General features: G+C 41.5%; 1 protein-coding gene across 1 annotated transcript; it reads left to right on the top strand.

Moving 5' to 3' along the window:
* Positions 1-471: 471 nt before the first annotated feature.
* axdnd1 (axonemal dynein light chain domain containing 1) lies at positions 472-11,541 on the top strand. The gene is made up of 25 exons (XM_068320165.1): positions 472-640; positions 1,339-1,472; positions 1,566-1,669; positions 1,801-1,894; positions 2,945-3,030; positions 3,106-3,162; positions 3,265-3,373; positions 3,536-3,657; positions 3,837-3,977; positions 4,080-4,184; positions 4,383-4,503; positions 4,734-4,835; positions 4,943-5,109; positions 5,237-5,306; positions 5,458-5,692; positions 5,867-6,083; positions 6,512-6,605; positions 6,681-6,853; positions 7,033-7,123; positions 9,522-9,644; positions 9,731-9,772; positions 9,984-10,085; positions 10,290-10,381; positions 11,049-11,188; positions 11,274-11,541. The coding sequence occupies exons 1-25, from the start codon at positions 571-573 to the stop codon at positions 11,399-11,401; spliced, it is 2,919 nt and encodes a 972-aa protein (XP_068176266.1). The 5' UTR covers positions 472-570; the 3' UTR covers positions 11,402-11,541.
* The last annotated feature ends 73 nt before the right edge of the window (positions 11,542-11,614 follow it).

Raw genomic sequence — 11,614 nt, 5'->3', positions numbered from 1 at the left:
AGGAAATCATCCTGATTGTTGTGTTGAGGTCTTGTTCTGAGCGGGTCTGTCTGTTTCTGCCGCAAATCATCTGATGTCTCCTCCAGACCCACTTGATGCTCACTTGTCCTCCCGCTGGAGCGCCATTAGGAGTCTTCATCACACACACACACACACACACACACACACACACACACACACACACACACACACACACACAAGCGCGGCGTGCTACAGCTTCGCGCACAGCCGGGGAGTGACGTCACATGGGAGGGATCTACTTTTTCAAACGCAGAGTAGAAAGGTGACTAATGGATGGAATTGGGTTCAGCGAAATATATTTTAAGTTTTTATTTATTTATTTTTACATTTTTTTATTGTTACGACATATTACGGATGCTTCTAAATTGAACAGCATTCGTAGCGTCAAGCGTTTCCTAGGCAACGCGACCTGGAAGTTGACACTCGGATGAGAGTGGACAAGCTATTATTTCAAAGGGTTGTCTAACAAAAGCAGCTCGTCGTCTTGTTCGTCTTCGTACAAATATCAACAACATAACTTTCCGGTAACGTGTCCATCGGGATTCCGGGATGTCTGCGTCCCTCAGAACAACTTCAGCGCCCGGTTCTTCCAGGCCCGACCGAGGACCGGACACCGGAGGTGAGTTGACTGCGCGGTCAGCGGGGGGAGGCTAGCTTCACCTTCGCAGTCTGCCCCGCTGGTAACGAATGCTACATTAAACAGTATAGAAGGCGTCACCCCGCCTCACTTGTACAACAATATAAACAAATTCAACGTCCACCGACTTGAGATGAGTTTCCTTTGGCCTGAATCTTGTCTCGCAGTAAACAAAGACGGACGTTATCATAATAAGAATCGAAATGCAAGAAATGAGATTCATATATGTGCTTACAATAAAAATGACAAATTAAGGAAAAAGCATACTTTAAATATGTAATCGTGTAAGAGCTTCTTTTGATGAGATTTGAGAGATACTTCAGGTCTTCCCATGTCTGCATGGCTTTCCAATTAATCCAGAAATACATCCAATGTACATCCTGGCCTCTAGATGAATTGTTGACACTAAACTGTAGGTACACTGTGTCCAGCCTGAGGTCAGATGAGTTAGATGTCAGACGTGCTATTCCCCACAAAGAATAAAGGTTTATTGTAAACTAATGGAATGACTCATATTCTTGTGGGACACTAACAGAGTACCCCACGGATTACAGATAGTTTCATTTTCCCGCGAACACTCTTTTTTCCAGTTGCAACAAGAACATTCTATTTCAGATTTGAGTATATTGTTTATTCCAGGTTGTGATGATCTTCATGTAAATTATTTTTTTAAATGGCAGAGATCCCAACACAAAGCACAAATACACAGCTTCCTCCTGTCATCAACCACCTCATCCCAGAGGAACTGCTCGTCAGCCTTGCATCCACTGTCTGCAGCAAGGACAAACTGGGGCACACCGATCGACACGGAAGGGTACATCCAAGCCTTATGTCTGTGTGGTTCAAGTTGCACCATACACACCAGTGTTTTTAAGATGAGGTGGGTTTTTTTTGTTTTTTTAATCAGGGTTGCGGAATCAGACGACCAGATGCAGTCTGGTATCACCAGCATGGACGTAAGAAGTACAAATACTTCTTGGAGCAGCCAACATCCCTGACAGGAGCTGGCCGGTCAGCTAAAAATGTTGCTGCAACTGAAGCATTTCTGCAAAGAGCGAATTAAACAGACAGTTTGAAATAGTAGTTACAGTAACACATGTTTATCTATTTACATTAATTAATCCTGTATGCAATCCATGCAGAGATATTTCCTTTCTGTGTGATGCAATGGTGACCCAGAAGAAGACAACACCCCTCCCACCGCTGACTGACAAGAAAGACACCTGTGACACAAAAGTGAGCTGCACCACCTTTTAAATTTGCGACCCTTTCTGACACAAATATATCAAACCACAATTTCTGTTTTTAACACAACTTAAAACAAAATTAACATGATATGACTACTTTACACATTTTTACACACCTTCCTTGTTTGCCACTATTCAGTGTAGCTTTGGGAAAATAAATACGTACGGCGCTTTTCTGTATGAGAGTACCTCTGACCTAGTGCTGTCAGGCAGTTAAGAAAATTAATGTAATTACAGGATTTGTAATTAATTAATGTAATTAATCACATTTTAATTTCATACCTGCCAAAGGCCCCCCAAATAAAGAATTTGAATTCTAGGGCATGACTAATCGATAGAATGCACCAAGAAGAGAATATTTGAAATCCGCATTTTTATTGGTTAGGTGTGCTTTATGAATGAAATTCAAAATAAAGGCCAAGCACATCAGCGAACCAATCAGGCCAGGTGCATTTCTCAAAAATGCAATACAAATAGTTAAATAAAATAAATAAAATTTAGGAATAAAATAAGGCTGAGTATCAAATAGGCACATACGCAGACTCTCAAACAAAATGAATACTAAAAGCCAACTCAATACAGCAATTCAAAATGAATAGTATAACATGCCTCTAAATAAGGCAACATCAACAGTTAGATGCCAACAGGGCTGGCATTTCCTTCAAAAGGGTAAGCTAACGTTCAACTCTGTGTCCTTGACATGTTTTGCATTTTAATGATACGTTAGGCTGGAGCTGCTTCGGTGATAGGAAAATTCTCTTTTACAAAAGGTACAAATCATAATAATGGATTCGTTTTATATGGCGCTTTACATCGGATCCATTATTCATTCATTCCTCATTCATTCTTGGTGATGGTAACTACGTGTGTAGCCACAGCTGCCCTGGGGCGGACTGACGGAGGCGTCTACAGCGCAGAATCACTGCTCTGACTGTAAAGAACTGAAGCAAGATCCAGAAAAGTTGTCAAGAGTCATTCACAAACACAGGTGACCTAATAAATGGTTCGGATGATAATCACAGCATTTTTCTTCTTTCAGGAATCCAGTGTCGTAGAAACTTTAGTCCCAGAAGAATATCGTATTGTGAAAAATAAAGGACTCCAGAGCCTTGACGTCTATGAGGAGTGAGTCTGCTTCACTGTTCACCACCTCTTGGAATCATTGTGATGTCTCTAAACTCTGTTGCTTCTGTCCCTCAGTGCTTTCACTGTGCAGCTGTATGATGATGAGCAGAAGTTACGGGTCTTCCCCTCCCTGTGAGTTTAGTGTTAATAAAGATAAACTTTATGAAAGTATGAATGTCGTCCGGAAAGCATCACTAATGTGTAGTGATGCTGAATCATCTGTATGATGTCCAGGAGGCCCAGTGGCAGACAGGAAGTGATCCAACTGATGAGGATGATGGATGACATGCTGCTGAAGGCTGGGGTCGATCAGAAGAGCGAGGAGCTGACTGAACTCTCCCAGGTAAGAGAGAGTCGTTTACGGTAGGCCGATCTATGTCTCCATGGCAACATTCTGGTGCTACATTTTGAAATAAAAAATGCACATGACTTAAGAAATATTCTGAAATATAATTACAGAAGTGAAGCAAACTGTGCCATGAAATGTCCATCTGAACATTTCCAGATAGAAGGGCTGCTGGAGCTGGTGCAGGTGGAGCAAAATATCTACAACGTTGTTTTCCATGAGGTGATCAGGCAGGTCAGCGTGAACTGCGCTGAGAGAGGACAGCTGCTCGCCAAAGTCAGGTCAGCAGCCATTCCATCAGAAGAGCACTCATACCGGACGCTGGAACCTCAGGATTTCATGAATGAAACCAGTTTGATGTAGATGATGGAGACTTAGTTGTAAATGCTCCATTCAGATTTAAACTTTTCTTGCCTGAATTTTCCTCTGAAACACATTTTGATGTGTTTTCATTTGCCAGGCAGCGCTACCAGTCCCTGCTTGAGCGAATCCCCTCCTGTCTGAAGGCTTTGCACACTGAGGCAGTGGCGCAACGGGCTGTGGACCGCCGGCTCACCGAGGAGATCCACCGCATCAGGACGTCCATGCAGCAGCTCAGCATGTATGCAGGTCATGTTTGTAAAGGGGTTCTATTTCAAGAATACAAAAATGTGAAAAATGAACATCATAGCAGCCAAACAGTTGTTGTGCATCTTCTGCACAGGGAACTATCCAGAATCAGAGACCAGGAAGCCTTTGTTTCTCAGCAAGCCAAGCATGCTCACCAACGGCTGGCTGAGGCGCTGGAGCAGACGCACACAAACTCCGAGTCAGTCCCTGACAGGACTGGACGAGCACTCATTTACATCCAGCTATATTCCAAAATCCAACAGCATGAATATTATTTCAAGAAAGTGCATTTTTAATTATACAGTACCTTTAAAATTGGATTGTGTGGAGTCTGAAATAAGTGTTCCCTCTGATATGCAGCTGTTCAGTCATTGTAGTGAGGAAGGGCTGCTTTCAGTGTCATGCAGGGTTACCACGAGCTGTACGAACTGCAGAGAGGTCGACTGGAGGCTCAGCTGCTCCAGCTGACAGAGGAAAGAGACTACTGGAGTCAGGTCACCTTCAGCCTCGCCCTCAAGGTGTGTGAGTCGTGATTCAGTCAACGACGGCACGCTTTTCATATGAAAGTGGTGTGCCGTTATATTGATATATAAATGGATACCTGAGTTTATTTTTGGATGAGAGAGAGGAATATCCCAAAGTGGAGTATTCATGGCTCCTAGCCCAAGCTAGAAAAGTGGAAGCATGTACTCAAACTCATACTTGTACTATGATCTATGAGTTCAGTGGGCTTTTCTGTGATCGTCAGGTGATCAGTGTGAAGAAGCTGCAGCTTGTCAGTCAGCTACATGTCATCAAGCAGAGCTGGTCCAAGACAGCAGAGCATGTCGTCCTTCATCTCACGTCAAAGGTAGAGATGCGTTTCCCTCGTCTGAACTGATCGTCGAAATCCAGATGACTTTTTGTCCATGTTGCTGGCGGTTGAGCTGTGTGATGATAGTGACCATCCTTCCGCAGGACACGGCAGACATGAACAGCATCGTGGAGTTTACCGACCAATGGAAAGAGCATCTGATGACTTTTATGTCCCAGATGAAGAAATCTGAGCACGCTCAGTGTGAACAGCTCGGTGTCATCCAGCGAGGAATCGCCAAGTGGCTCGATTTCTGCACCACACAGAACAAGTCAGAACAAACGAGACATTATTCCATGTTTAGGTGATAGTTAAGATGTTGGACTGAATTTGTGATAGAATGTTCTGGAAAATTTGATTATAGTGTCAATATTGACAAAATCTTTCTGTATTTTAAGGTGTTCTGACCCAAAATATGAGAAAACGTCCCTGGAAGAGATTCACACCGATCTGAAGGAGTGGTCAGATGTAAGATAAGTGCATCTACTTCTTGTCTCTCAACACATTCTTGTCTCAAATAACAGCGTTCACCTTGTCTGTGCTCATTTAGATTGTTAATATTTGGGTGATAAAGCATGTCCAGTCAAGGGGAAATCCTCTATGTGCTGCTTCTTTGCAGACGATGGCCCTCCTGTGTGAGCGCTACCAGGGCGAGAAACTTCTGTGCTGCCAGGAGACTCTGGGCAAGCTTGACCGTGTCCAGAAAACATGGCTGAACATGAGCTTTCAACTGTTCAGAAGACACCCTTCTCCTGATGGAGACCCCCCTGCAGGCCAGCAGGACGTAAGAGAGTTGGACCAGGTCCTGTCTGAGATCTTCAAACACCTGGACATGCGAGTCAGTGGAGAGGATGGTGATTGGTCACAGAGACACATTTGATTTAATTAAAATATGGTAATGCTTTAGTTTTTGCTCCGCAGCGACCTACATGGATATTTCTTATGGCTGCAAAATCACCTGAGTGAGCGTCATAATGTGTTTGTTATGTTGTAAAGGTGTGTTGAAACTGATTCCAGACATGTTTCAGGGACTCACAGACAGATCTCCTCACTTCATGGGATGATGGAGTCTTGGGTCTCCAAGCTTGGTAAACTGATTGGTCAACCAGAAAAGTTGTCTGCCTCCGACTGGCCGAAGCTAGAGACGACGCTGTGCAGCTGGCAGAGTTTGACTGAAAAGGCTTTGCAGAACGTCTCCCACCTGCAGACGGAGGATGGAAAGGACAAAAATGAGCCTGACACACCGTGGGTTTTTCATTCAGTGACCATCACTAATCAATATTTCCATGGTTGAAAATAATCATTTAAAAAAACGAACATACTTCATTTATCAGGTACTTGTGTGGAAATTGCTGACGGTTTGTGAAGATAGCACAGTATTCTGTATTAGCTTTATTGAAATGTGCATAGATCCAGTTGATGAACTAACATTTAAAATTGATCAATCTTTCATCAACAGAGTAACAAATAACGATGTAATTATATAACGTGGTCCATTAAATGTGTTTGAAGTATATGGTTTTTATCATTTTAATCAGGTTTGTGCTTCACTGATCTCAGTCATTGATAGTTTTTTTAATGAGCAAGTCTGCATTTGAATTAGAAATTCAAAAATTGAATTTTAATTATTGTCCAGATACCCACTCATTTCTGTTGTGTTCTTGTTGGAACAGCATCGAAATAGAAAATGCGTTTAAACAAGTGCAGAAGTTCATCACCAACCTGTCGAGCTTCACTGATGGTGAGAGTCAGAGGCTCGGTGAGGAGGTGAGTGCTGATAAAATATAATGATGGGAGTTTCATTATGGCTCATCGGCTCATTCAGTGCTTCTGTCTCACCAGGTCGGATCCATTCACATGGCTCAGACCCGCTGGATGTTGGAGCTGTTGCTCCTCATGGTGCCCGATCACGACCAGAAGCCAGACCAGGGTCATCACATCTCACTGCAGACGCTGGATGACAGCGCCAAGATGCTGGCGGGAAAACTGAACAACTTCTCTACATATATCACAAGGTATAGTTAGCCTTTCACATGTTACAGCAGCTGCATTAACTACAATTAGCACCTAGTAAATATTGTTATCTCACAAAAGAGGGTGGCGATGACCTGCTTACCTGCACAAATTAATGTAATAATGACAATGAAAGTTTTTGGGAGAGAAGAATTTATTTACAGTTTCCTTCTGATTCCAGCTCCATCAAGCTGATTCTGGAGGAGCAAGTTCTCCAGAACGTTAATGAAACTGAAAACGAACACAAGATGAATGAGTGCAAAAAGCTGCAGGTGAACAATGTTTTGATGAAAAAAGTGAAAAATCAGAGTTCTTCTTATGTATATTAGGGCTGAATGAAGTAGCATTTCACAGTGATGATTTATATAAATGCCTTGTATGAAATCAAATCTGGTCCATCTAGTTTATTATTTAATCAAATAGAACATGTTTGTTGAACCCAGCCCCAAATATACGTGGCTAATATTGCTCAATTTTCATTATTTTAAAGCTTTTATGTGATCTTGCAGACAAACCAACAAACAAATGATGAAAGTATCTGGGTGTGTGTCTGTACTGCCTCTCTAGAGTGGTTTCTCTATTAGCGAGAGGTGGCTAACCTGTGTTCTTTATTTAATATGGGTTTCTATAGTATATTTTCTTAGGCTTCTCTTAATTTTAATCTTTATTTTAACTTCAACTTAATTATTTAATTCAAACTTAAATTGATACCTCGATCAATAAACACAAACACCAATAAACTGTTTTATAAAAATAAGTTTACTTAAGGTAGAAAATCATATATACTTCAATATCAAACAACAAAAAGCACAGCTCAATAGGCAATATACTGTATAAACACATTAACAAACTAAGGGCCCAATATAACAAAACAGCATTAAAGGCAGTTCAACTTAAACAATGCAACAGTTGCGGGCCGAACGTCGCTATGTGCGGTGTAGCCTCAAACAAATGGCTGCTTCACCTTTCAGGTAAAAGTTTCGGTTTCTGGTTTCAGTTTCGGCGTAAAGTAATCCACTCACGCTTATAAAAACTATTGTCCACGTTTGTCCTTTTTCCGAGAGTTCGGGTTGAACTCTTGCATTAAATATCTTCCACAAACAAAACCTCCTCACTCCAGTGATGTGACGCTGGGGATCGGAGCTCCGAAGCGTGTGCCGATCAGGAGAGGGGCGTTCCCGCGAAGCGCGAATCGAGGCTCGCTTCATCGATGGGAGGAGCTTGTAAGTGATGACGGCAGCGAGGCATCGGACGTGTCTTCCGTATCGACGCTCCCGCGACGCGGCCGATATACCACGTGACTGATTCGGCAAGCGAGACGCGCTCCAACACCGATATAAAGCGATCCCACTCCATTCAGAATGTGGTTGTTTGGTGGAGAGTTGTGGTCAGATAGTGTGGAGACAGTAAGGGAATTGGATGGTGTTGGATATATTCTGGAGCGAGGTATTGATAGTGTGGAGAGAGTCAGTTTAGGAGATTCAGGAAATAGAACACGCCACAGTGGAGAAAATGTTTCTAAATACAAACCAATGATGTCACAAAACATAATCACTGGCTATACCTAAATGTTACAGAAACACAATCATTGTCCCAACCCCAACCACGCTCCCCTCACTGTATTCAATAATTTTTCACTTAATTTGCGTTCCCTTGCCTATGGTACGAGTTATGGTACCGTAAACATTAGTCCCAAAGACGACGATAACTTGCATCTTGGGCTAACCAGATTTCTTTCTCATGTTTGCTTCTTTCTTTTACATTTCTTTGACATGTTTCATTACTATACAATTTGATATATAAATGACATAACATGTTGAATTACCAGAACAGGTAATTTTCTAGCGTCTTGGAACGGATTAAGACCATTTACATAATTGGAAATGGGAATAATGGGAAAATGGGAATAATGGGAAAATTGTATTTGGAATTTGAACAAATAGCTATTCGAACAGCCTTCCGGAACAAATTGTGGTACATATATATACATATATATATTATAATCACTAAACTATACATGTTTTGCATACTTCTTTTTTTTGCCGACAGTTTTATTAACAGGCTTTCTGCAAAATGCCGCACACTTCAAACTCATGCCACCTGATATTTTAGCATCTAGTAGATTTCGTACCTCATGAAGCTCCGAACCACTGTGAACCGATTGGGATGAAAGGCTTCTATGCTTCATGAGGCTTCATCTACCCATCACTACCTCACTCCCACTAGTCACTCAGTCACCACACACCAACTAACCACTAACGACACACTAATCACATACCAGTCACACACTGATCACACACACCTGGTCGCGCGTCTCTCCCCTCATTAAATTGGCGCTCTCTCACTCGCTCGCCCCTGTGTCCTTTGACCCAGGATGTAATGCGGTCGTTCCCCAAAACTCAAAGAAATATAAACATAAATGCATATTCAAAACATCACCAAATATTTTAACATAAGCAGAGTAGTTAACACATGAACATAACATTTCTCTTCACAAAAATAATTAATATTTTTAACTTTAAATATTACCGTATATTTATATTTAATAATATTTTAACCTTTTTAAAGTTATTAATTTATATTGATTATCTAAGTTATTATTTAATTCAGGAAATTATTAATTAAAATGAATAAATTTTAACAGGGTTACATGTTCATGCTCGTCCTCAGAGGGAGTGTATTGATTGGGAGCAGGCCTGTATAACCCTTTTGTTGAGACTGAAGGCTGACAGACTGGCTGACACCTCCAGCTGTGATGTCCTGGCCTCTGCAGCAGACAGGCTGAACACTCTGGTGAGAAGTTTCCTTCTCTATTATATTTATACTTGCATGAAAAGTACGAAGACAGCAGTGATGATGTTTTTTGTGTTTCGCTACAGGACACTGTTGAACAACATGAAATAGACCGAGAAGCTTCTCAGGTATATAAACGTAAATGATAAATTATTTGCTGTCTGTTAAAAAAAAACAACCCAAAACATCGAAATCCGGAGAAATTAACAGAACATTAATAGATAAAATAGAAGAGTTTACAAAGTGGTCTTATCAAAGGAGAACAGCCTGCTTCAGGTGATTGTTGTACATCTCTGCCAACACAACAACCTAAAACTGAACAGCGTTTCTGTCTTACAGGAGCAGGTGACGGTTCCTGAAAGCCCTTCAGTGCAGCTGATTGGCTTTGATGGAAACATTGTGCAGAAATCGTTGGGCGAGAAAAAAATCCACCTGAATGGGGTCAGACAACTGGATCTCACACACACACACACACACACACACACACGCACACGCACACACACACACACACACACACACACACACACACACACACACACACACACACACACACACACACACACTCATGCTCAATGTTACTGTTGTTCACTTTCATATGGGATTGAACAAACTGCCTGTCTGTCTCTCCAAACACCTGTCTGTCAGACTGAGGTGCTGGTGGTGTCTCCAGTGACCGATGGAGCCCAGAGAGCTTTCAGCGATCTCACCACAGTCGGATTACTGCAGCAGGAACTGCAGTAGGTTGACTCTCTAACCCCAGAGTTTGAACCTCACTTCTTGTTTTCTGCTGTTTTCTTTTAACCCACAGGAATCAAAGTGTCAAAACAAGGGCTGGAGAAAGAAAATATATTAACACATCCATTTTACTTGGTGGCTCATACTATTTAGACAGATGGATAGATAGATAGATAGATAGATAGATAGATAGATAGATAGATAGATAGATAGATAGATAGATAGATAGATAGATAGATAGATAGATAGATAGATAGATAGATAGATAGATAGATAGATAGATACTTTATTAATCCCGGAGGAAATTGCATTATTATATTATATTATGCGTTATTATAAATTGCATATTTAGTGAATAAAGATGACATAAACAATATTTAAACATTTGCTAACCAAGAATTAATTTAGCTGCAGGCAAAGTAGTGGATCTGGGAAGTAACTGGAGGTAACCAGATAGCATTAGTAGCAATTACCACCATGATGGGTCATTCATTCTTTTGTTTTACAGCTCATAATGAGCAAAACAGAACATTTCAAACGTGGAAAATGTTTTCAGCACGTATCAAAGGATCAGCCAAAGTTATGCGGTTGTTCAGAGATTTTAAACCACAACTCAGTTGTGGACGTGCAGAGGACATCTGCGTTGATTTCCTTCCATGTATCTGTCAGTGATTCAGAGCTGCGGGTCCAGAGTGCTGAGCAGCGAGCCTCGGAGGCTGAAGACGCTCTGCAAGCGGCGATGCACAAGATTTGTGACCTGGAGAGGCAGCTGCAGGGTCGCCCCAGTCTGGAGCGCGCAAGTACTGAAGGTACCTAAAACGACCTTATAACAGAGATAGCGAAGAAGCAGGGCAGTACTGAAGCATGTGCATGATTAATGTTTTATTATTGCAGAAATGAAGGAAGCCTCACCACTTCCCCCACAGCCAGTGACACCACAGGCTCCTCCAAAGAAAACCACAGCTGAAGCAAAACCGACCAGCAGCATCAAAAAGACCAAAAAATGTTCATCTGACATTTGACGATAAGGCATTACGACTTCATGTATTTAACAATATAAAACATTAACCCTTTGTTTGTACTCAACTACAGTCACTCCCCTATAAACCGGTAAGGTTATATAATGTTCAGTTTGGCTGTTGTGAATGAATATTGTGATGCTCTCATTTATAGGATTGGAAATTCTCATTTCTTCTATTTTTCAGTTTATCTCATACCAATCAAAAAAATGTATT

The sequence above is a fragment of the Antennarius striatus genome, chromosome 7, assembly GCF_040054535.1.
Source record: "Antennarius striatus isolate MH-2024 chromosome 7, ASM4005453v1, whole genome shotgun sequence".
NCBI classification, from domain to species: domain Eukaryota; kingdom Metazoa; phylum Chordata; class Actinopteri; order Lophiiformes; family Antennariidae; genus Antennarius; species Antennarius striatus.
Note: the sequence above shows the minus strand (reverse complement) of the source record. Positions and strands in the feature narration are given on the sequence as shown.